The sequence below is a fragment of the Trichoderma camerunense genome, assembly GCF_050948025.1.
Source record: "Trichoderma camerunense strain CBS 138272 chromosome Unknown V8C40scaffold_6, whole genome shotgun sequence".
NCBI classification, from domain to species: domain Eukaryota; kingdom Fungi; phylum Ascomycota; class Sordariomycetes; order Hypocreales; family Hypocreaceae; genus Trichoderma; species Trichoderma camerunense.
Genome location: NW_028145364.1, coordinates 145,809 through 170,644, shown reverse-complemented (window position 1 = coordinate 170,644; position 24,836 = coordinate 145,809). Strand labels below are relative to the sequence as shown.

Sequence of the window (24,836 nt, the reverse complement as noted above, 5' to 3'; positions counted from 1 at the left end):
AGAGAGAGCGAGAGAGAGAAAAAAGGAGCTCGCGGAACCTTCTAAGAAACCTTGTTGCCGCCTTTGCTCATTGGCCTGCGCCCACATCCCCCGACCCGACATGTGCCCGCCGATAGACTACTTTCTTTGTTCTTTGTAGTTATACATCCGGAGCTCATTCACGGAGTTGGCACCGGTGGATCTCCCTGCCTCATGCAGCCATCTCCCGTGGCCCTCCGTACGGAGTACATGGAGCGACTATCTGCTCTCTGCAGTATGCAGTACGACTTCGACTGTAAGTCCCGGGGCTCATTTTGGGGAACCCACCGATGGGGAGCCGTAGCTTGACACCGCCGACTAATGTCTTGTTAGCAACCCCAACTCATTGCGGAGCGCATACAAGTACACATGATAGGCTGGCGCCAAATGCTGAAATATACAGTACAGGTAGCCCAAGGGAGAGATGAGCCCTTAGCTGAGCAAACCTGGCCCTGGGCGGTGCAATTTCATTAGCGGCCCAGCGGCCAGCCACCGGCTTGGATTAAGTTCCTTTCACATGATGGGGATCTGAATGCCTGGAGGGAAGGGGGTCAAGGCAAGTTGGAATAAGAAAAAAGCAAAGAAAATGAGCTGACAATGATGGCAGTAATACACACTAACCTCCCAAAACAGAAGCAAATCGACCAGGGCGCTAAGCAACGGCTGCTTCCTTGGCGAAGCGAAGGCGAAAGGGGAGCATCAGCCACATGGACAGACAGACAGCCGCAAGCCGCGCTGCTGCTGCAAGTTGCTCCGCACTCTCAGCCCTCATCACAGGTCATATTCATATACATACTCATATGTCCGTGATGTACTCGTATATGTGCAAGTCGATAGTCTCCCGGAGCTCTGCTTACCATTGGCGCCAGTGTCATGCTGGCAGCTTCATTCGTGGACATGTACATGGAAATGGAGGAGCTTGACCACCGCCTCAGCACCACCTGAGCACCACAGTCGCTCCGTCTATGCGTCGCCAAGAGGATTCGCCTCCGCCTGGCTCCCAGCGAGAGCCTTGGCAAGCCATCAAAGGGGACGACAGCCGTGCAAGCAGCTCCTGGTAGCGGCCGATGAACCTGGTGATGCTCACCCGGGGGGGCTCCTAAAGGCGCTGCGACGCCTGCATTCGAGCTCAGGAGCCACTACGCCCAAAAACCATCCCTCTGACCGTATCATCTGGCTTCAGGCGTTTTGCTTTGTACAGCGGAATATCATCCCGTCACTGCTGCAGGGATCCAGGCGGCTGAGAGGGGTGCTGCAACCGCCAGCATCCGCGGTCCAGATAGACGTGGTAATGCTACGTCGTCGCCTCCTAGTGGTTTCCGTCGTTTTAGCCTACGGTCCCTCCAGAGCAGGCTAATAAGTGGAAGAGACCTGAGACTTGCACACACGAGTTGCATCGACTATCAGCCAGCTCGATGCATGGAGGATCTAGCCGCATGACTTAGGCCTGCCGGCTCACGATTGCTCTGCAGCTCCACAAAGCGAAACGTACGTATCTGCTAATAGAGGAGCCGGTCCATCGTGCCTGGTGGCATCGGTGGCTAGAGGCATCAAGTCGACGTCCCAGCGCTCCTTACCGTACAAATCCATCGGAATAATTAGCTGTACATTCAGATAAGCGAACACCAACGTCCTGGACAAGGTTCTTAGTCCTTTAACGCTCCTAGCTCTGCTGATGCTGCCATTTACTCGTACTGTACGGAGTACGGGGCGGCGGATACAGGCAGTACTGTATGTACAGTCCAAAGTGGTGGCAGCGCTGACCGTTCGAGCGTCGCATTGCCAACAGAAGCTGAAGAGACGGGCCTGGCTCTGGCCCACTTTGAAGCCTGCTGGCCTGCCCCCTATTATCACTCCATTGCAGAACAACAAATACGGACTTGCGAGTGACCTGAATGGCTTCGCACGGCTGGGGTGTGCAAGTAGGGAGAGGGCCTAGTGCAGCAAAGGTGGCAGGACAGAGTCGCAACAGATGCCATCATGAGACAAGGCTGCGTCTTCACCGTTGTTCGGGCTCGGGTTTGCTTCAAGACAGCCTCCTTGTCGGTAAATCGTATTGCCTCGAAGCTCTTGATAGCTAACAGCAACGGGCGCTAACTCCGCATTATGCATACAGGTATGGTCAACCTCCTGCAATGTTGTTCTGATCTTCTCAAGGCCTGGGTATGTACTTACTGTAGGGCTTCCCAAGCCCACCGAAACACCGAGTCATTCCATGCCCTGCCCGGCTTGTCTCCTTTCCTCGGCAAATAGCAGCAGGCCGGTCAGTCAACAGGGTCCTCTTGGCTGCTCTACGGAGTACTGTACGATCCTTTTTCTCCCAAGCTTTTCCTTTTCATTCCTTCGGCGCTCCCTATTCGCGTAGTCGTCTCGCTACCAGTCTAGATTGGATGTGGCAGGCAGCCCCTGGCCGCAATGTGCGGAGAATGCTACAGGTTACCTGCAGGCATGCAGTTTGTGTGCGCGTGTTTAACATGGCCACGCAGTAGTATCATATCACATGCAGGCTGCTCTGATATATACGAAGCAGTGTCACTACATACAGCTAATGCTGCTGTTGCTGCTGTTATATTGCGTGGTCCTACCAACAGCTAATGCTACCCCAAACTCTCCTCGGGATATGTACGAAGTGGTAATGCTGCTCCGTGCCTCATATGTACAGCTATGCATTAACATAGATAGCGTCTCACGGCCGTCCTATAGGAACCGATTCCATTGCAAGGCGTTCATCCATCTGCAGAAAGGCAATCCCACAGGTTGCAAGGCACACATTTACAAGGATCCTCGGCCGCACTGTTGCAACAGAGGCTCCACCGCTTGCCAATCAAGCCCAGACTCGTTCATCTCTGCGTTGTTGTTTCCAATGACAATCCAAGGACTAACACGGCATGTCCGCGTCTCTCTGTCATAAGTCCACGCCAAGCAGCTCTTCCTGTTCCGGCACTTACTGCGGCACACCTCTGCCGATGCGATCCTCTCCCATGTCGTTGTGCCTTCGCCCGTCGGCCCCACGTAGTCCCGCATCTGACGTACCGGCTCGCGGCCAGCGTTGTCAAGTGAAGTGTCAGCAAAGAGCCGCCACAGGTCGGCCCAAACCACTGGCTGCTGTATGTTGTTAGAGAGGGCATGACCGATGGCCTCCATGGCCCCTGGTCTGCGGGCGCCGTGGAAGGACACAATGGGCGAGCAGAAGCGGTCTCTACGGACTCGGGCTATGTCAGGCGGCTCACCGTTGAAATGGTGGCTATACCGCTCGTCGAGATAGATGCCCAGCTTGATCAGCGTCAGGCCTACAAGGCGGTCACCCCATGTCTCATCGAGAGAGTCGATATATGACTGAGCGACGATGTCGGGGCGATCGAACAGTCGCCGCATGGCCTCCCGCGAGAGCACAATACCAGAGCCTCCATGTGCGAATCGACTTTTGTAGTCACCCACAGCGTTGCCCAAGTAGTGTGGCCTTGAGGGATCCAAGTGGCTCAAGAGTAGATGCAATGAGGACTCAATCAAGAAGGTATCGTCATCCAAAATGATGTACCATTGTTTTTCAGGCATCAGTTTGTAAGCCAACTCCATGCCGGCTATGAACTTGACCGCTCAGATGTTAGCAGACTGCGGGACAGGGGAACCAAGGTCAGAATTACCTTGAGCGCGTCCAACTCCCACCCAAACTCTTGGCCAATCTCCCTCGCCTTGTCTTCATCGGCCAAGTCGACTGCTTCTTGAAGGGAGCGATACTTGGCGAGGCGGGGGTGGCTTTGGAGCTCCGGATCAACTTTGGGCTTCATCATCGTGTTAACAACATTATACACAAAGGGCAGCCCATGCTCTGTTTGATTTGTTGGCGTCCAGTCTCCAACGACGATGAAATTCTTTTTCTCATCACTTAGAATATTTCCACTGTGAGAGAAAGCCTTTAACAGGGCCGGCACCCGATGGCGAGTGCCATAGCCCGTTTTTACGAGATAGCCGACCTCGTCTCGCAAATTTAGAGGGTATGGCGGAGGTTGTTTGTGCAGCCAAGCGTCTCGATCTGTGGCTGACGCTCGGAGGGAGTTGATTAAGCGAGAAGCGTTGAAGTTGATGGAGAGGCGGATTGGCGAGGTGGGAGGGAGTAATAGAAAGGTGGTGCTGAGGGTGATGAAGAGGCTGGTGAAGAAGAGGATGAAGCGCCGGCGAGTTGGCCGTGGTATGAATGCCATAATGACTGGTAAGTCAAACGAGATGCTGCTAATCCACACACAAAGACACTCCTCAGCCTTCAAACCCAGCGCAACGCCAGCAGCGCATAGTAACTCGACGACGAATAAAAAGGGATAGACAGCCTCTCCAGATTATCACTGATGACACAAGTAAGTAAATGAGCCACTATGACAGCTCCTCTATGTAAAACGGCTACGTAGCCAAGTCTTTCTATTCAACAACATCCTAGGACATACATCCCCCCCCCCCCCCCCCCCTCTCTCTATCCTCCGACGACGGCCGACGGCTGCATAAACAGTATGGAGTTTTGGCAGCCAAGCCTCAGCCTCCTCTTAATACGTGTACTCGTATGACATCGAGTTTCTCCCGTGTATGACACGAGAGTTCCCACAGTCTGTAGTCTGTGCGACGATCAATCCACTTAGGGCGTCATTAGTAGAAATGTCCAGCCACAGTCCTTTTCTCTATGTCTTTTGCTCTCCTATGTTTTCTGTTGAAATAGACCGCTATGGCAAAAGTGAAGTGACACCTCCTTCTGTATAGCGTTGTATCTCTACATAAAGTATCCTAGTCATTCCGACAGTTTTCCCACTCGTATAGGCTTGGCTGATACAGTTTTTTGTGTTCCACCTTTTGATCGTCAAACGCGAAACTCCTTCGTTGGGGTTGCGTTGTCGGGTTGTTAGCGGGATGATCGACGAAGCTTACGCGCGTTTATGGGCACCAGAGATTGTGGATTACACGTATTCTCTTTATAAAAAGAAACCCTGCTTATCATATTGAACATGGCTACTATCGTGAACTTTTCGGCATGCGTAGATGGAACTTGGAGTTGTGGATGCTATACAACTTCTACTCAGGCTTCATCTTCCCCATAAGCAGCTACCCATTGGATCTGCTTTAGTAACACTGACACTGCAATCTTTCGACCACAAGCGATCAGCACTGCATACGTCCAGGCAAGATGAAAACCACTAGAATAATCCCAAGGCTAACAATAACTTCAGCTACCAATTCGAGCAACAAGTCGCCTGCCGCTCATAAAATTGGGAAGGCGAATTAGCAAGGGCATCTGTTGTAATTTAAGCTTAATTATGGAAATAATAAGTCATTATGCCCGCGTCAGCGAGATGAAAACTTCTATATAAAGATTCTTCGTCAAAGGTGCTAAAAAAAGAAAAGAAAGAAAAAAAAAAAGATTACCCAATTACGGGGCAAAACGGAAGGCCCATAGTAAATTCTCTTCTAGAACAAATTTGCGAAGGGAAATTATAGCTTCTTTTTGCTATTCCCATGCTGAATCGTCATCAACCACAAAGGTTCATTTGTGTCTAATTAAAGCGAATTCCAATATTAAACCGCGGATATGCCCCAAATCCACTCATAATATTACAATCGCTGCGACGGCTGCTCTTTTTTTAGATCAAATGCTACTACTGCTGCTACTACTGCTACAAGTACCTGTACTCTCTTACAATAAATGAAAAAATCTCCTCTTCTCGTACAAGTCATCTTCCCGCACCGCCCCCTTTCTCTCTCTCCTAGGTATTTCCAATAATACTCTCTCCTATTTCCAATAATACTTCTCTCTCCACCGCGCAGCCCATACTTGTATGTTCAATGTAGTTTTTTTCCGCGGCCCAAGCAAAAGCCGACAAGGTTCTAAGTTCAGATATGTTCTTCTTTTTTTGGTTTCCCCCCGGGCGAACAAACTTTCTACAGTAGTACGCAAAACCCCCTGAAATTGAACAAGAGGAAAAAAACGCCAGACAAATGCAAAAAAGAGCAAAGAAAACAAAAGAAGAAGAAAAAAGGGGGGAAAGTTTCCAAATCGTGAATACTTCGTAATAGGCATTCAAAAAAGAAAAAGAAAAAACGACGAGTAAGAGTGAAAAAAAACTTGTGTACCAAGGTACAATGGTGAGCTGGCTGCTTTCAAGGGGCAATAATGTGTGTATGTACTTTCATTCTTCCGCCTCCAGCTCGTAAAACAGCAGGTATACCTCTTTCTGCATGCCCAAGACCTCGCTTGTCTTGGCCTCGCGTACCTTTTCGTCGCTCACTCGCCACCACTTGTCTGCGGGCCGTTTCTTCTTGGGTCGCGGATGAGGCTTGCCGACGCCCAGGGGGCTAGGCGATGAGGATCCGTTGAGGCTTGCTCTGGGAGGCGCGAGCTTGGACAGCGCTGACTTGGTAGATGCAGCGACAGATCGAAGGCTGCTGGTCTCGCCGTCTCTGCCATTCGTCAGGTCGACAGGGACGCTCCGAGGGGGTCCTGCAGCAGATTCTAGCGACGGCGTAGACGGAGTCGTGTCCGAGGACGGCGAGAGCAGATCCGGAGTCGATATTGAGGGGCTGTCGGATCGGAGCGCCGAGATCTGCGGTGTTGAAATGGGCGTCGGCGTCTTGCTATAGATTTCAGAAGGCTGAAAGGTATTGATGTTTGCGTAGGGAGATGGCGCATTCTGGCGCCTAAATGCTTCGTAGTGACCACTGTTATGGCCTCCTCGATGTGTCACCACGCCCAGGAGCTTGTATTTGCGCTGTTCAATGACGCTTCCCAGCGGCAACTGCTCGGGAAAGGCGACCTTGGCCGAGTTCTTTTGCGTGACCTGGCCGATGCCGTAGATGGATCGGGACAGATGAATGGCCAGGATTTTGGGAAACGTAGACATGCGCGTCGTCTTGGCGATTCTCCTCTTGGGCGCATATCGAATGTCGCCAAGTTCGACGTCCTCGGGCGGCTGTTCCGGGTCAAGCGCAATAGCCATCTTCAACTTTTCAATCTTGTCTTGGGCGTCAGCCTTGAAGCTCTCGGACGTCGACTTGGCCATCTCATGCTCGAGGTTGGTCCGGGTCTGCACCAGGCGACACATTTCGCACTTGAAGTCGTCGATATATTCCGTCTTAAAAATACCGTCAAAGCATGCGTTGAGCGTCGTCGATGAGACCTGCGGGACTGCGAGCGTCAGGCTGCAAAAAGTCTCCTCCCTCGGCTTGGTGGTGTAGCCGCAGGTTTGGCACTGGATATGCGACTCGTATTTGCCCTCCAGCGGAAAACCCTCCTCGAGTTCTAGCGGAGGCTTGTTCTGGATCTCGCGAACGGCTCTCTGCACATCGGCCAGGTCGATGTTGACTGCAATCTCGCTCTCGGATCCCGCGACAGTAGATGCTTCCAATCCCAATCCGTCGGTGATGTTGATTTCGACAGCGTCATCCGACTTGTCAGTGTCGTTGCCATCCTTGTTACTGTTTGAACTCGATTCGGTCACTGCCGCCGCAATGCCCAGCTTCCGAGCATGCAGGCGAGCGCGTTGGCCGGCGTGATACTCGTCCTTTAGCCTCTCTGCCACAATCTGCAGAAACTCTTGCGCATCCTGCTGCTGCCGGCTGATGCGCTGCTTGAACGCAACCTCGAGCACCTTGACAAAGGGAAAGGGAGAAATGGCCTTTTTCGAAATGGGCCGCTCGTTAAGCGCGTCCAGCATCTCCTTCAGCCCATGTGTCACCAGCCCATCCTGAAGGCCCTGCAGCTTCCACTGCGCAAGCTGCTTCCCGTTGCCGTCCAGGGGCTGCACCAGGTTTGCGTATACGGCCGGGTCCTCGATGCGGCGGCGGTGCGTCTCGCGGATCAAGTAGACGCGCAGCTCGGGCAAGCCAGCCAGGGCCTGCAGGACCGAGTTGATGAAGCAGTCGTTGGCCTGGTTGCGCAGGCCGACGATGGTCTTCTTGCGCGAGCTGGTGGTGTCGTGGTCGATGGTAAAGGTCGGGCCGAAGACGTAGATGAGGGCGGCAGCAGCGAGAGACGCCCCGGCGGCGTACGAGACAACCGACGCCGTCTTATCGGGCATGGCTGAACTGAACTGAAGCTTCTTTCGCGAGTATGTCGGGCGATGATCTCGGGCTCGGGGGGGTGGCAGCGAAGCGGAAGCGGAAGCCTCGGGTTTGGGGCGGTGCGGAGAAGCAGCGGATAATATATGCGACAGCGAAGAAATAGAATAGAATGAATAAAGAAAAATGGAACAATGAACAAAAATCAAATCAAAATCAAATCAGGCTCCCTGCTTGGCCGCGCACGCACAGGGCAGACGGAGATGCGGGCTGGGCTCGGCTTCAGGCTTCAGTTCACGCAGTGACGGGTTGTCGCGGGCGGTGGCATTGCAGGCAAGGCAAGGCTGTGATTTGAGATCTGATCCGAGTTGTGAAAGGAAAGCAAAAAAAGGCACTTTTGGTTGGTTTGTCACACACGCCGGCGCATTTCGAGCCGCCTCGGGTCAGGACGAACGAGATTTCCGATTTCCACTCCAGTCGGTTTGCCGGCTAGCTTTCCCGAGCCTGTCCAGTGCAAAAACAGTAGGTAAGAGATACTCGGACTAAGAGATACGAAGCAGTCAGTCGTGACTCCGCAACTTGGCACTGTCAAGTCCATGTGTCATGGTAATAAATCTCGACGGACTGGCGGGGAAAGCAAAAGCCCCGGATTTCCTATTCCTAGCGGGTTATTAGCCAGCCAGCCAGACAAAGACCTCCAGTCCAATTCATCTCTGTTAGCCATTATGTGTAAGCCGCAGAATTATTTTGCGTGCGGTCAAAAAGCCATAGGCCGTGACAAGCCGACATGTCCAACAAGAGGAAGAAAGCATCAATATACCATCTCTTGAACGGGCAGCAAGTCGGTGAGTGATAGGTGACGGGCTCCAGGTACAAGAAGACCACCTTCCACACGTTCAAGATATTTATGTTTTCCCCCAATCAACACCACGGAATTGCTCAACACAATCCACTACAGTATATTCAAGCTTACAGTAAGCATCAAAGTTTGAACCAATTTCTCGGGTCAATGGCTGAAGTCCCTTTTTTCTGCGCTGTGGTCATCGGGCTGGGTTATACTTTCAACATGATGCGCGGGATAGATACTCCGTCGGCTTAATGCTTGAAGCTGGTCAAAGGGCCAGCGCTGTGCCATTTATCAAGGCAGGCGAAAAGCAAAGCTGTCCTGCTTTAGAGACAGCCATTGAGGCTGCTACTCATAAAAAGTAACGAATTAGCCCCAGACTCTAATCAGAAAGTGACTTGTTCCTTGTGCGGCTCTTTATGCATACAGCCGTCGTGCAGCTAGAGTGCTCGTTACCTAGCTCAGAGTTTTTCAGACTACACCGTAGCATCCCCATCAAGCCGAAGGAATCTCATCAAAGGTGGCATTTTCAGAAAGCAGGCGAGATATTCGTGAAAAAAGGAAAGAAAAGAAAAAAAGACACAGCTAACACCACAATAATTATGACTCACCAATGCATAATGGCGAAAGCCGCCGGTGAGGCGCGAGATCACCGGCAGCCACCAAACTTTTATACGAAATAGACATTTCTCTTACTTTCCCTGCTTTATGGACTCATTTATCTTTTGGTTGAAAATTTATACATATATATAGGCATCTCTAATTTACTCTGCCACTCGGCAAGCCTATGCCAACCTGATTTTTTTTTTTTTTTTTTTTTTCCATTCGCTACACCTCCCGACTTATCGTACCTCGATACTGCCATGAAACCCCCCAACATGACGGATCCAACTACAAATACACCTGCATCATGGATGTATCTTCCACCAGAACTGCGATTAATGATTCTAAAACGGCTTACCTACTTAATCTACTGGTCAAAAGAAGGGGACGCCCAAGAGCGGAAACGTGAAAAATGCGCCTACGCCGCCGTTTCTCGAGAATGGCAGGCATTCTTTGAACGTTGGACTTTTAGGCACATCACTTTACATCAGTCAGACATTGCGGAATTCGGCAAGATAATGCAAGATGACAGCATTCGCCAGATGTCTGTGCAATTCGTCTGTCTGCGCATAGAACTCCCAGAATACGACTGCAAGAAATGCAAAAAAGGAGAATCACCCAGGGAAGTCAGAGCGAACCAACGTCTGTTCACAACAGCAGTTTATGACCTATTTTTTCTCCTATCTCAATGGGAAGAGCACTGCGACGTTACATTGGAGATTAGTGTCCATTCTCCAAGCGACGCCCTTCACTATTGTCAGGAGCTCAAGAGCCGGATCCATCACAAAGCAACGGCATCTCGGATACAGTTGAGATTCTTTACAAAAGGGAAGGCAACTCACGGCTGGAGGCGAGGCAGACAAATCGACAACCCTCCGGATGGCGCTAAACTCAGAGTCTTTGGACATCCCAAAGGGCTAGGCTTCGACTTGCGTACATCATTGGCCTGGAAGCTGGAAACCCTGCCCGAGGTCAAGGTAGTCACATGGCTGCTCATTCGTCGACAGTTTTACCGCCATTTCTCTGTGCCAAAAGCTTTAGAACCGATGATTAAAAGCTTATCTCGCCTAGAGAGCTTTTCGTACGAGCCATGGCGAGGAATCGATACCAACAAGTTCTCTGGTCGGCAGATACGAGATGAAGAGCATACCCGTTTGTTTCTTGACGTTATACAACACCATAAAAGCTTACGAAGAGTATCAATGTTTGAGAGTTTTAACCGTGCTATGCATACAGGAGGGAGAAGAGATGCATATCCCGCCTTGGGCCAAGGCCTTGCGATAACAAGCCAGAACTTGGAGAGCGTATTGGCCGCATTCAACGTCGACGCCAAGGATTTCTTCTACGCGTTTTTTCCAAGCCAGAATCCGGAGCCACTTCCCAGCATGTCGTGGAGCAGCCTGAAATACATTAGCCTTTCCTCCCAACTACTTATCCCGGGCCACTACAATGTGCTGATCCAAGTTGCAGCGGCAGCGGCACTGGAGATGCCGAAACTTAGATGCATGGAGTTATGGAACGGCGGGACACATGTTACGTCGTGCATATTTAGCTACTGTGCGATGCACTATAGACAACGACACATAAAACTACTCAGCACCTGGAATGGACAACTTAGTAAAGAAGCAATTACATGCTGGCGAAAGGTAGCAGAGCGTGATGCTTGGTGTGTACTGGAGGCAAGTTCGCGTTACCTTGACGCAAATGTGTTTGACAGCCATACGTCTATACTGCAATGTCTACAACTGAGAGGAGGACTCTTGCATAACGTTTCTTTATGTGAGATTGCGGCCGGGCTCTAGATGTATCAGCCACTGAGGGGATTCTATCCGTCTATAATAGCAGATGTTAGATGAAAATATCGATAGTAGCAGAAAGTAAAGACAGTATCAGATACACAAAGAGTTACCCAAGTATCTTAGGTACTGCGTATGTATTACTTATTAATATAAGTGAGAAAATAAAATGTTTCCCTCCGCATTCTTTTCCGACACTTAAACTTCATATAATCGCGGGGCGCTGGCTAGCATTTACCTTGATAAACGGCCAAGGTCACATCACATGAACACAATAAATAACAATAAGCGCATCACAAACCAATGAATGTCAATAATCACTATCCTAATTCAATTGTGCTATGGAATACATCTAGATATAGCGTACAATGCACGAAACTGGTAGGTATACAGTCCACCCAGCTCCTCTCCTCCTCTCTCGCTCCCAAAAATCACAATCAGGAAACACGAACCGCAATTTTTGTTTGTTTGCTGCCACCCAAAACAAAGGAAATGTCGGCATCTTGTCGGCCGGTGATGCTAAGGAAAAAATACATATAGAATAAAAAAAGAAGAAAGAAACCAATCCAAATTCATCTTGACAAAAAAAGAAAAGGAAAAAAAAGGAAACAATAGAGGGTATCGTCTAAGCACTGCTCCGCCCACTTCGCAATGACATCTTACAACTCATCTTTTCCATGCTTTGCAGCGTCGGTTGCCTTGCTCGCAATGCTTCCCACCTTTTCGCCAACTGATCCAGCCGCCGCACTGGCTTCGCTCGCCAGGCTGGCCACATTCTGCGTCGCCGATGCGTACGCCGCTTGAAGTCTTGATAAAACACTCTCCGTGAAAGGCGCCTCCCGACCAACAATCAGCTCCGACACCAGCTCGCTCACAGACTCGTACTCCTTTGCGGCACCAGCAGATGCAGTTTGAGTAGCTTTGCCAACGGCGGAGGTGGCACTCGCCACGACGGCCTGCGCATCCGATACCCATCCCTCGTACCATCCAATGGCTGCCGGGGTTGGCTGACCATATATGTCAATGCTCAGTTGGCTAATCACAGTTCCAAAAGTCTCGCCAATGGCTAGTCCAGCGTTATAAATCTGCTCAGTCGCAGCATCGTGTAAAGAAGATATAGACTCGTCAACAGCTTCGACCGCAGAAGCAACATTCTCAGTCGCCTTGGAGTAGGCAGATTCAGCGGCCTTTCCCGCAGCAGAAGCCATGGACATTGCAGAGTCGGTGAAAGCCATGGGAGTGGGGGTTGGCGTGGCTGTTAGGGAGGACCATGCTGAAGAGGCAGCAGAAATGAAATTGTTGTAGCGATCATGCGCCATCCCAAGTCCAGCGTAATAGTTGTACTTGGCCTGCTCGTAATATTTCTCAGCTGCAGAGGTTGAAGTAGGCGTTGCGGTTGCTAATCCCAGAGCAATCAAGGCACTCTGGTACTGAAGCTCCGCCCACAGCTTGCCCTCGTTCAGGCGTTCCGCCGCAATCGATTCCACCTTGCTCCAGTGTGCCTGCGTCGGGGTTGCCTGAGTAGTTGTTGGTGTGCCATAAACGCCAGCCGATGCGGCATCTACGACATCCTTGAATCTTGAGCTCGCTGCGGCAACTGCCTGGTCGTAAGCGGCCGATACGGAAGAAAGAAGTTGGTTCTGGACGGCCGGGGTCGGGGTGCCATGGACCTGGGCGGAAATAATGGACGATGCACTCGAATACTGGTCAGATGCTAGAGAAATTGCGCTGGCATAAGCTGCCTCGGCAGCTTTAGTCGCGCTAGATAGGAAATTATCGTCAGTTTCATCGTCCTCGTCGTCCAAGATGGGTTGCCAGCCAGAGACTACCTGAGCGGCCGCGCCGAGGAAAGTTGCCTTGACGGAAGCGGAATCGTTGTCCAGAATCTTTTGATCTTGTTGCCATGAGATCTCGTCCTCATCCAGGATATCGTCCCCGGATTCCAACACGGCCTCGGCAGTTTCTTCAGGCTCGGATTCCAGTAGAGTTTCGGTAGTCGCAGCGCTAGGGGTTGTGGAAGGCTCCTCCAACACAGCCGAGCTAGATTCTTCATTGTCATGGTAGACAGGGATTTCGGCCTCTTTAACCTCGACCTCGGGCTCTACAATTTCGTCTTTTAGAGATTCCGGAACCTCGTCGGTTTGGCTAGTAAGGGGCTCCTGGGCTTTTTCGTTGAGGTCAGCATGCTCCTCCACAACATGTTCGAAAACATTCGAGCTGGCGTCGTCCACAATGGGAAGCTCCTCATCCGACGATTTCTCATCCACAACGGCGTCATCAATGACCTCATCAGCGGAACCAGACTCCAATGGCGATGTGGCCTCGTCAGTTGTTCCTGGTGTTGCCTCTTCTGCGACAGCTTCCAAAACAGCTTCTAAGACGGTATTATCAGCAGCCGGCAAAGGCGTCTCTTCACCATGGGTTTCATCAGCGGGTTCTGCTGAAGACTCTCCAGCTGTCTCATCATCTCCCTGCTCGTTACTCTCCAGAGTGGTATCATCTTCAGGCACGACTGGGTTCTGTGCAGCTTCTGCTGCTTTCTCCATCGCCTCAGAATCAAAGTTGTCGGTAGCATCATTCGCAAGAATCTTCCACTGGGCAACTTGCTTAAGACGAGCAAGCTCCTTGGCGGCGCTAGAGGCAATGGTCATTCCGTCATCCTCAACCAGAGCTGCAGCATCCTGTGCTTGAAGCAGCGTGGGGTGAGTGACAATGAGATGTTTCAGCTCTTCGGTCCAATCCCCCAGTGTCTGCTTGAGCTCGTGATACTTTGCCCAATCTCTATATGTAACTCCATCGGTCCATGCCCATTTCATTCCGAGTTGCTGAAGTGCGAGATTCGTAGTCTCATCAAGTATCTGGAAGTGTACGTCGGCGGCTTTGAGGACCATGTATTGCAGATTATCGTCATACTCTTCCCGCCAGGACCTGATTCCTTGCGCGGCTGTCTTGATGGCTATGCCAGCAGCTCGGATAGCGGCAACGATTTGTTCTTGAGCATCGTCGAGCGGGTTGACGGCATTTTCTGCAACAATGCTAGAAATCTTTGCCTTGAGACCATCAGTCTCCGACTCGACCAGTGCCTCGAGCTTCTTGACAAGGGGCTTGCCCTTGGAGACAATCTCATCGACAACCATGCGGTTCGCAATCTCGTCGATCCGGTCCTCCATATCGGCAGCGCCCTCTTCGGCCTGGGCAGCAAATTTATTCTGCCACATCTCAAGGTCCTGCGCCACCATCTCGCGGGCAATCCTTCTCTTCTCCGTCTCATTTTCCGCAGCAGGAGGGGCCTGCACAGGGTTCCAGTATGATTCCGTTACCGGCTGCTCCTCTACGCTTGAGCTCGGAGGGGGGGCAACAGATTCGGAAGCTGTTGTGCTTGCAGATTGTGTGCCCTGTGGGGCGGGCTTGCTAAAGGACGAGTATCGTGGTGGCTCAGTGGTAGTTTTTCTTCTCCTAAGCTCTTGTTAGACGACACGAAGGGAAGTTGGAAGGGTGTTGATTAGGGAAATAGAGATTGACTTACGTAGAAGACGACGTCACTTCAGGGAGCACTCTAGTCTTTGCTCGGTTCTTGTACCTTTCCAAGCGCTCACCAATGCGAACGAGCTGAGGCTCTACATTCTCAACGTAGACCATTCGAACCTGTGGCCACACGGCCTTGTTGAGGAAGGCATTCGTCTTTCCCCAAACCCACTGAGCAGCAGGCAGGGCCGTGCCGGTGGTGAAACTCGAGGCAGCGTTGTAGCCTTGGTGCGCATAGGGTTGCACCAGTTCGTAGCTTGGCAGCAAGACCTGGTAGTACAACCGGAGAGAATTGATATGGCCGATTTCGTAGTAGGGTCCGAAAACCTCTCCTGCGCGCTCCATGTATGGAGCAATTGTTTCCTCATACTGCTTCTGGGACAGAGCACGCAGCTGAGCTACCTGAGGCTGGCCATGCTTCTCCCACTGAGCCCAAACTTGTTCCTGGCCCTTTTCGACCCATGGTCCACCGTATTGGACGGCATAGGTGCGCGCTGGAGTGAGGACGCTGGAGTCGACGGCTTGGTAGTAAGGCCACGCAAAGTCCGCATATGGCGCAATATATTGATCGTAGTATGGCAGCGTGTATGGGGCGACGGCGGCTTTGGCTTGGAAGTACGGTTTGCAGATGAAGGGAGAGTCTTGATCGCATTCCTCGAGGGTGGAAGGACAGCGGAAGAGGAGCGTGAGGATAAAGGCCCAGGTCGCAAGTCTGTGTATGCAATCATCGATCAGCACATGTTGGTTCCCCCGCGCATGACAAGCCGAGCTGCGGCAAGCCACAGGCGACGAGGCGCCGCATCGCAACGTCGAAAAAAGCAGCAATTGGGGTCGTCGAAGATGGAAATCTCGAGAAGTTACAACTTACCTAGCGACAGTTCCTCCTACCCAGCCCACGAAGCCGCGTCGTGGTCGTGGAGCATCAAGTTTCTTGCCTGATGTTTGGCCGTTCATTTTGCCATTCACATGCGAGCCGTTGCCCGGCTTCAAGCCGCTGGACTCGGCCATGAGAAAAGAATAGGCTCTGTCAAAGTCGTACTATGGCGAATGGTTTAGTCGAGAAGAACAAGAGCGAAGAAGATGGTGAAAGTTGAAGTAGAGAGAAGTAGAAACGAAAATTGGGAACCAAGAAAGAGAAAAAAGAAGCCAGCTTAGAATAAAAGACAGCGTGACGAGCTAGCGGAGGTACCTACCATATTTCTAGTGGACTGGTGATGTAGCCTGGCAGGTAGCATTTCTGTGGATGGGGGCGCCCCGTAAAGTAGCGGCAGGGTATCGTGGCCCCAGATGTCCTTGTGGAGGTACCTCATCGATACCGCGGGGCACGGGTTTCGTTTCGCTGGCCCACCCCTAGAGCTGAAGGGGAATCTCTTTCTTGTAGCAGGGAGAGTGTAGGATGGGGGCGGATCACGGCAAGTTTCAGCACTCGAAACACGTTCGGGGCCTTTGCTTCAGGGGATTCTAGTCCGTGTGTCAGGGAGTTTTGGTAATTCAATTTGATGTTATTGAGAACATAATCCATAAGCATGAGGTGGACTCTCACGGAATTGCTGTGCCGTGCAAATGCGGTGCACGGGAGGGCGGTTGAATTTTACATGCTACGGGCGGCCTTTTATGGAATTGACGTGAATTACACCAACATCAAACGATCTGGGCAAACAAGATACGCAAACAACACACCGATCGTCTATCGTCTTCATTCAATGGGACACGTCATGGCGCTGGCAAGAAGCTTGTTTTTGGTTGCCGTCGACATCAGCGATCCAGCAGCCTCGCATGGCCTGGAGACATGAAACAAGACGGCGATTGGACCGCCCAGTGGCCACTAGGGTGTAGATCCGCCATCATCAATCACGGATGGGTGTGGCCAACCAAGGCCGTGATACGCGGTCCGTAGATTGGGCAAGATGGACGAAGACTGCTAAAGAGATGATTACGGGGGGCATTACGTATAGTATAGATGAGTAGATGCAGCTAGACATAGTAGATGGTAGTAGATGTAGCTAGACGGAGTGGATGGTGGTGGATATAGTAGATGTAGAAGATATAAATAGATACAGATTGACAAAATATTTAGACTGCAAAAGGACAGATGATTAGGAAACGCTATTGTCTAGATTCACACGTTTAATATCAAGCAATATAATGAACTAGGTAAGGGTGATGGCGAACAAAAGAGCAACTCCCAACTCATTTGCGATATCATCCATCCATGAGATACAGGGTGGGGAACAGGTCTAGGCCAGCCTCAGGTAACTCAGCTGCGTGCTACTGTTCTCTGACTTCAAGTAAAAGAAAATGGGAGAGGGGAAGTAGAAGATAAGGCAAATCACGAGAGTTTCATCCCGCTGGACGTGTGCTATATACAGAGCTAGCATCTTTCAAAAGGATGTTTCCGGGTAGCTCAAACCAGACTCACTTTGACTCCTAAGACTGCCCAGCTGAATTCAAATCACAGTTATAAACGGGCATTATGGAAACAGAAATATTACACAGCACCGATATACCAAGCCTAATTTTTTTTTTTTTTTTTGTCGAGCAGTTTCCCATCTTGTGTAATTCAGCTTCATGCCTGTGGAGCTGCAGAACTCGTAGATGACGATATGACGATATTGGGCCTCAAGGTGGCAATATGGCACCACCATGTGAAACCTTGTTTCTTCAGCTCCGTAGCGGCTGCAAGCTATTGGTGCGATAACATTGCATGTAAGTTAGTAATACTGGCTGCTGGCATTCGTTACCAGTGGGCACTTTGTAATAACCATTAACCCAACATTTTTTCCTCTAGACGGATCAAGTGCTTTCACATGTCACTTTGCAATACTAGACACTCGTTAATGAGTGTCGTGATAAGAGCCACATACTAACTCGATGGTTAGTGTTTGGCCTTGCAGATGGGCTGATCAGTATCATTTCAGTTAGGTGCTACCTATTGTACGACATATCGACTTAATGTCTCTGTATTCACTCCATATACTCGTAGCAAACTCATCCACTCTGCTGTCTAAGAAATGCATCTCTAATTTCCTGTATTTACTCTATTCACCCATTTCCTCTATAGATCAATATCTACTAGATCTATGTACTCGTGTCTTTGCCATGTAAACCAATCATCCATCTTCTCTTCTGTTGCTGAATCACCCGTCTTACCTCATCCCAACAGCGTACGAGTACACGCATTTCATTGTCTTCAATGTTGACTAATATGGCGGATACCTCCATCTCTAACAAATGTCGGACTCCAGCTCCGAGCACTCTACTTCAGAGGTACTAGTGTGACCGTGCGGCATCCCGCCACCACCATGTTATCGATTAGTACCCGCCGGTCGCAGAGTCTCAACAATCCACGGGTTCCCTTCATCTCGCCTGCGCACAGACGCATTTCTCCGGAGTCCGCTCAACCACTTCATCTCCATCCATTTTCTTCGATACATCAACTCCGCCATCCAGGCATTTCCCCTCCGCTTAGACATTGCTGGCCAACACTGAGCTTTTCAATACTACATTGAGCCTGGATCCCGCCCCAGGCTTATCCTTATCTCAGTGTTCTTGTACAAGATAGAGGGGCGGAGACTTTTCACGACCTTCCTCAGCCTTTCTACACCTCTCTTGTCCCAACAACGACAGCGGCCTTGTCTCGACTCATGATTCCTCCGACTTCTCTTCTTCGATAGCTCCCCCGCCGCGGGTATTTCTTCTTCTTCTCTTGTCTCGCCTCGTTTCTTGTCTCGCCTCCCAACCATGGACGACGCCTGGGACGCCTCAGACGTCGGGCCCGCCGCCCAACTTCGAGATACGACCCGGCACGACGATGGCCTCGGCGCCACCGACACGGCCCCTTCGATATGCCGAATATGTCGTGGAGAGGGCACGCAGGCCGAGCCGCTCTTCTACCCGTGCAAGTGCAGCGGCAGCATCAAGTATGTCCACCAGGACTGCTTGATGGAGTGGCTCTCGCACTCCCAGAAAAAGTACTGCGAGCTGTGCAAGACGCCGTTCCGGTTCACAAAGCTCTACGCACCAGACATGCCGCAGTCGCTGCCCGTGCACATCTTCGTCGAGCACATGGCCAAGTACCTGTTCCGCAACTTTTTGGTCTGGCTGCGGGCAGCCGTGGCCATAAGCGTCTGGGTCTTTTGGCTTCCTTACTTCATGAGGGCTGTCTGGTCCTTCATGTTCTGGGTCAGTGACGAGGGCCCGGGTGCTGGTTCCATCATGTCGCGCATCAACGAGACCAACAACACCATGTCTAACATTCCCTCGTCTATTCTGGCTATTGGCACTTGTCCTGCCAGCCCTCTACTTGCTGCCACCACCACGTCAGCGGCTGAGGTCGAAGCCGTGGTCGGGCAGCTCCAGGGCAAGGAAGTCTCCGATTACTTGGTGCGATTCTTGCTCGGTTCCTTCACCTCTCCCTTGCTGGCGTCAGATGCTGAGCTTGGACAAATGTCCAATGCATCTGCAGCACCAGGCAATGCTAGCCAATCATTCGTTACCACGACCCTTCTCGGTAATGTCGCATTCATTGGCAACCTAACGAGAAGCGCCAGCTTAAACCGTGCCATTGTATCTGTGCTGGAAGGACAGGTGATTACCGTTCTGGTCATCATCTCCTTCATTCTCATCATACTTGTTAGAGACTATGTGGTTCAACAACAGCCAGAAATCAATATGAGAGCCGCCTTTGCCGCACCGGAAAATGACTTCCCGATTGCTGTACCAGAGATTGTTCAGCCAGAACACTTGCCGGCAAACCCAGAACCCACCGATTCGGACGAGGAAACCCTGGAGGACAGCGATCAGGCGGGTGCCCAAGACTGGCGATTGATCCCAGCGGACCCGCTCGCGGCTGCTGACGAGCAGCCATTGACTCCGGATTCCTCGAACCATTCCCTGCTAGACCATGAACCGTACCCCACTTCCAGCACCAACACGTCTTTACAGAACGACCAACTGAATTCCCAGGCACGTGAAGGTGCTGATGATGGGGATGCTGCGGAAGAGCGAGCCACTGTCGAAGACTATCTGCGAATTTACCGCCGCGCAAATGGTGATCTCCAAGACATATTACGAATCATCGAGGAGGAAGGGCTCCAAGAGAAGCTCAAATACTGGGTCGAGGTTACTAGGCGATCAACTATGGACAATGCTAACCGTCACGCCGCAAGCGAGGCTACAAGTGAGCCTGTCGCGGAGGAAGAGGAACAGCACGAGCAAGATGTTGGTTCGGATCATGACACCCTCCCATCTCCATCCACATGGAAAGGAAAAGAACCGGCTTGGTCTCCGGAACCTGAAGACTTTGATATGTCGGGTCCGGCCGCTGACTTGGAGGATGATCTATATGATATTACCACCAGACCTCGTTCAATGTCTGACGGCTTCCAAGAGCAACGGTTCGTTAATCCGCTGGGCAACAACTCATGGTCCTTTGATGCACTTCCTACAGATGACAACCACGATGAAGTATCTCAAACCCTTCCCGTCATCCAAGAGCAGCCCGGACAGGATCTTGGCGATATGCAGCCAACCCATGATGACGACAGCCATCTCAACAGAGAAAACTATCGGCGCCTTCCGGAGAGAGACATCCACCAACACCAACCCGTCAGAGAAGTCTACCAACGCTACCCTGTACATAGAGAAGTGTATCAGCGCCATCCGGATCCAGACGATAGAGACGGCCACCACTTGGATACTGAATTCGAAGCTCAACCGCCTCACATAAACGGTGCGGCCGGGGAAGCCGCTGCCAACGGTGGTGATGCTCCAGCCGGTGGCCTCGTCGATAGAGTTGCCGACTTCATGTGGGGCAATTTGAATGAGCAGGATGCTGCAGAAGCCGGCCCTGTTGCTGACGCTGCCGTTGAACAAGCAGCCATCGCCGCCGAGAGAGCTGCTGCTATACGAGCTGTTGCTGAGCAAGCGGCTGAAAATGACGACCTCTGGGCGGGGGCTAACGCTGAGGATGGTGATGGGGTTCCCGCCGACGGCAACGCTGCTGGATTCGATCCCGAGGCAATCGACGACTTGGAAGATTTCGAGGGAGTCATGGAGCTCATTGGCATGCGTGGCCCTATTGCAGGGCTTTTCCAAAACGCCATATTCTGCGCTGTGCTTGTGTCTGTCACCATCTTTGCTTGCATTTTCCTCCCCTACAACATTGGACGTGTCTCGGTCTGGCTCCTTGCAAGCCCCATGCGAGTTGTTCGCTTGCTCTTCGAGCTCTCCAAGTTGCTACAGGACGCCACTTTCCTGGTCGCTGGACTTGGCTCTTGGGGCGCACTGAACATTGTCGAGATGCTCGTAACCGTCGTGGGCGCCTCCGCTAAAGCCCATGTCGTTTCGGCTAGGAAAATGTCTTGGGGCTTATGGACAGGCGCTGCTACCAGATTATCGACGTGCCTCTTCATAGACTTTTTCCCCATGACGACAACGGAAATTCACAACTTTTCGGCAGTGAGCCACGATGCACTCAACACCGTCAAGTCCAACATCTTGGCTGTGTTCTATAACCTCAAGGATAGCCTAAGTATAGCCCGTGATATGGGTTTTGACAAGGTCCTGTCAACGACAACGACGGTGCTTGGTTCCACCTCAGAGACGCTTGTCAAGCTTTCATCCCAGCTTATGAAGCCCAGTTCGTGGGTGATTGATCTGAGTTTGGCGGAAGAGTGGCCTGCAGTCGATCCGCAGCTGGCACATTGGTCAAGCTTGGACAGATTTTGGGCAATTCTCGCCGGCTACACCACCGTGTTCCTGATTGGCGCGTTGTATCTGAAAAAGGGAAGCCCGTTCTCGAGGGGCACGACGATGCATGCATGGGAGGCCGGTGTCATCGACTTTCTCCAGCAGGCCAGCGGCATCATCAAGGTGATACTCATCATTAGCATTGAAATGCTCGTCTTTCCTCTTTACTGCGGTCTGCTTCTCGACGCTGCCCTGCTGCCACTTTTCGAGGGCACCACGCTGACGAGCCGGATCGTCTTCACTTGCAAGTATCCGATGACGTCTGTATTTGTGCACTGGTTCGTAGGCACCGGCTACATGTTCCATTTTGCCCTCTTCGTTTCCATGTGCCGGAAGATAATGCGACCAGGTGTTTTGTGTAAGTTGTCATCGCTCAAGATGGTCTTTTTTGTTCTCACAATAAGTCATTGACTAACATTTGGTTCCTTTACAGACTTCATCCGAGATCCTGACGACCCCGAGTTCCACCCCGTCCGAGATGTACTGGAGAGAAACCTCACAACTCAACTGAGGAAGATTCTCTTCTCTGCTTTCGTGTACGGAGCTCTCGTGATTGTGTGCCTCGGTGGTGTTGTATGGGGATTGTCATTTGCCATGCCAGGCGTGCTCCCCATTCACTACTCCTCCAACGAGCCTGTCTTGGAATTCCCAGTGGACTTGCTCTTTTACAATTTCCTCATGCCCCTTGCCGTTAAATTCTTCAAACCCAGCGATGCGCTCCACACCATGTACACTTGGTGGTTCCGCCGATGTGCCCGAGCTCTCAGACTGACATATTTCCTTTTCGGGGAGAGAAGAATTGACGAGGAAGGAGTTTTACAACTTCGTCCTGGGACTACGGCTGGCAGGCTCCCTCAGACGGGTTTCCTGCTCGAGCTCGGTGAGGGGAACGAAATTGTACCCAAGACTTGGCGAGATACCTTTGAGGGTGGCGATTTGAAACCAAACACGACCATGAATTCTGAGCAAAGGAGAGACCTCCGCCGCAGAAAGGCTCAGCTCGTCGATTCTCAGCAGCTTGTCAAGGACGGTCGATTTGTTCGGGCCCCCGCGTCGGATCGTATCAAGATCCCCAAGGGGCAGAAGATTTTCCTGACGGTGAGCGAGCGCAACCACCGCCGAGATGGCCGGTCGGACGACGATCTCTATGCTTCAGACCAGTACCTTATGGTCTACGTGCCTCCCAACTTCCGCGCAAGAGTCTTTTTATTCATTCTCTTCATCTGGCTTTTCGCCTCGGTCACCGGCGTGGGCTTCACCATTATCCCCCTGGTTTTTGGCAGACGAATTTTCAAGGAGCTGATACCACACTACATCCGAACGAACGACATCTATGCCTTCAGCATTGGCGTGTTCTTGCTCGGCTCAGTTGCCTATTCGATATTCCACTACCACGTCATTAAGGAGACGGTTCAGAAGTGGACTGAGCAGGCACGCCGCGACTTATTTGAGGGCAAGGCTGTGGGACGAGGAGCCATGATTGGCCTCCGCCTGGCTAAGCTCTTTTACGTTTACTTTGCGCTTTTGATCGTGTTCCCACTGCTTACATCGCTACTAATGGAGCTCTATGTCACCATCCCACTACACACGTACATGTATCCTCCTGCGGCGATCTCGACTCTAAAGGACCAGGCAGTGGATCGCCACACGGTGCGTGTCATTCAGTCGTGGGTTTTGGGACTGCTCTATCTCAAGTTGGGAAGTCGATTAATTACTTCACTGTTCCCGGATAGCCGCGCTGCTACCGCAGTTCGTTCCATCATGCGCCGCGGTTGGCTGCGTCCCGATGTGCGCCTTCTGACACGAGCTTTTGTTATCCCAGGCTTGATGGCATCTACCGTGGCTATTTTCGGGCCGCCCATGATGGCGGGATTCGTTATCAAGCATGGTGGCCTCGGCGGAGGCGCCGTGGTCGAGGATGCCGCCGAAGCAGTAAGGCTAACGGTGCTTTACAGACAGTCTTATCCTGCGGCAGCGTTTGCCGCCATACTCGCCAAGCACGCGGTCGGTCTTGTCAAGGTGACGAACCGGTGGACGGCGGGCGTTAGGGATGAGGCGTATTTGATTGGTGAACGCCTGCACAACTTTGGGTCCAGGGCATCTGGGACAAAGAGATCTAGCAGGGCCCAGCGGTAACTGAAGGTGGGGGGAGGTAGCATTGAATGACTAGGAGAATCGGGCTGTAATGACTGCATATATAAAGATTTATGACATGGAGGGTACACGGCATGAATGGTAGTTTAGAGGATTGGGCATGGCTCAGGTATTATTGCTATACTAGCCCGAGGCTAGGTTAGGTTTCAACAGCATTATATGTACGTAGGTAAGTAACTGTCAACCAAGAGATGTAAGGAATCAACTCATTATTTTTCTCTTTTCATTTTCGAGAAGCATTAAGAAATGTTGTGTCTTTGCTATTGTGCATGTCTGTGGTTTGCTGTTAAAAAGGCTCAGCTGGGTAATATCATGCAATATGGGGAGCTTCATTTTGGGAGGGAGGGGCCAACATGCAGCATCCTGACTTGGCCACCAAGAACCCTAGCAAGCTCTAGTTCAAAGCGCTATAACAAGATGAAGAGAAATCAACATTTATGTATCTTGTTTCATGGAGCATATCCCCTAATATTGCTGTATTTACTAACACCACCTTCATTATAAGACTCGCAGCGCAAAACTACCCGGGAGTGTAGATGGAAGAAGCAAGGAAACAAACAAAGCTGTATATTCCAGAACCAAAAAGTCTGGATCATAAATGAAACTGCTCCTGCAAACACCTGTTCACCAAAAACAAAAGAAAAGAATCATACGAACAGTGTGGCAGTGGCAGCACCTTGGATAGCAATGCTCGTCATGGGGTTTGTTGTCACCTGAAAAGCACCATCCAATCTCATCTTATTTACATTCCGACGAATCAAGTTTCCCCGCGACACGGATCTGACAGTTACAAAGTACTCGTTACATGTTCGGCTCATGCAGTCGAGCATCATTCCTTACATGCGAAATAATTACCTGCATTCGCCGGGCTGCTGTGAGCCTTTTGGGGCGCGAGTTCCTTCTCCAATCAAAGGCACGAGTTCTCCAGTCAGAGGCGTGACTCTCCAATCAGAGGCGCGAGTGTCGGCTGTCAAGTCTCGTGCGCATGCATGGATGCGTTGGCAGAGTCCACCTTTTGGAGGTGAGGCTGTTGCTGAGTGGCTCAAAGGCTGTTAATACATGTATGCAAAATGCACCCCGAAATAACGGAGTACTTCGTACATACAGGTACC

The 24,836-nt window shown here is 51.3% G+C and overlaps 5 protein-coding genes across 5 annotated transcripts; 2 read left to right on the top strand and 3 right to left on the bottom strand.

The window, feature by feature from the left end:
• Positions 1-2,790: 2,790 nt before the first annotated feature.
• V8C40DRAFT_264169 (uncharacterized protein) lies at positions 2,791-4,220 on the bottom strand (the record flags this gene model as incomplete). The annotated part of the gene is made up of 2 exons (XM_083219517.1): positions 2,791-3,606; positions 3,663-4,220. The coding sequence occupies 2 exons, from the start codon at positions 4,218-4,220 to the stop codon at positions 2,791-2,793; spliced, it is 1,374 nt and encodes a 457-aa protein (XP_083074639.1).
• A 1,226-nt stretch (positions 4,221-5,446) lies between these two features.
• Positions 5,447-8,818, bottom strand: V8C40DRAFT_240339 (putative ubiquitin-specific protease UBP16). The gene has a single exon (XM_083214772.1). It carries the CDS (start codon positions 8,070-8,072, stop codon positions 6,186-6,188), a length of 1,887 nt encoding a protein of 628 aa, XP_083074638.1. The 5' UTR covers positions 8,073-8,818; the 3' UTR covers positions 5,447-6,185.
• A 1,121-nt stretch (positions 8,819-9,939) lies between these two features.
• V8C40DRAFT_240338 (uncharacterized protein) lies at positions 9,940-11,318 on the top strand. Its single transcript, XM_083214771.1, has one exon. The coding sequence runs from the start codon at positions 10,018-10,020 to the stop codon at positions 11,299-11,301; it is 1,284 nt and encodes a 427-aa protein (XP_083074637.1). The 5' UTR covers positions 9,940-10,017; the 3' UTR covers positions 11,302-11,318.
• A 270-nt stretch (positions 11,319-11,588) lies between these two features.
• On the bottom strand, positions 11,589-15,962 carry V8C40DRAFT_240337 (uncharacterized protein). Its single transcript, XM_083214770.1, has 3 exons — positions 15,689-15,962; positions 14,822-15,532; positions 11,589-14,751 (listed from the first exon to the last, which is right to left on the bottom strand). Exons 1-3 carry the CDS (start codon positions 15,826-15,828, stop codon positions 11,955-11,957), a joined length of 3,648 nt encoding a protein of 1,215 aa, XP_083074636.1. The 5' UTR covers positions 15,829-15,962; the 3' UTR covers positions 11,589-11,954.
• Positions 15,963-18,175: 2,213 nt separating this feature from the next.
• V8C40DRAFT_240336 (E3 ubiquitin-protein ligase SSM4) lies at positions 18,176-24,047 on the top strand. Its single transcript, XM_083214769.1, has 2 exons — positions 18,176-21,928; positions 22,004-24,047. Exons 1-2 carry the CDS (start codon positions 18,562-18,564, stop codon positions 23,704-23,706), a joined length of 5,070 nt encoding a protein of 1,689 aa, XP_083074635.1. The 5' UTR covers positions 18,176-18,561; the 3' UTR covers positions 23,707-24,047.
• Positions 24,048-24,836: the final 789 nt, after the last annotated feature.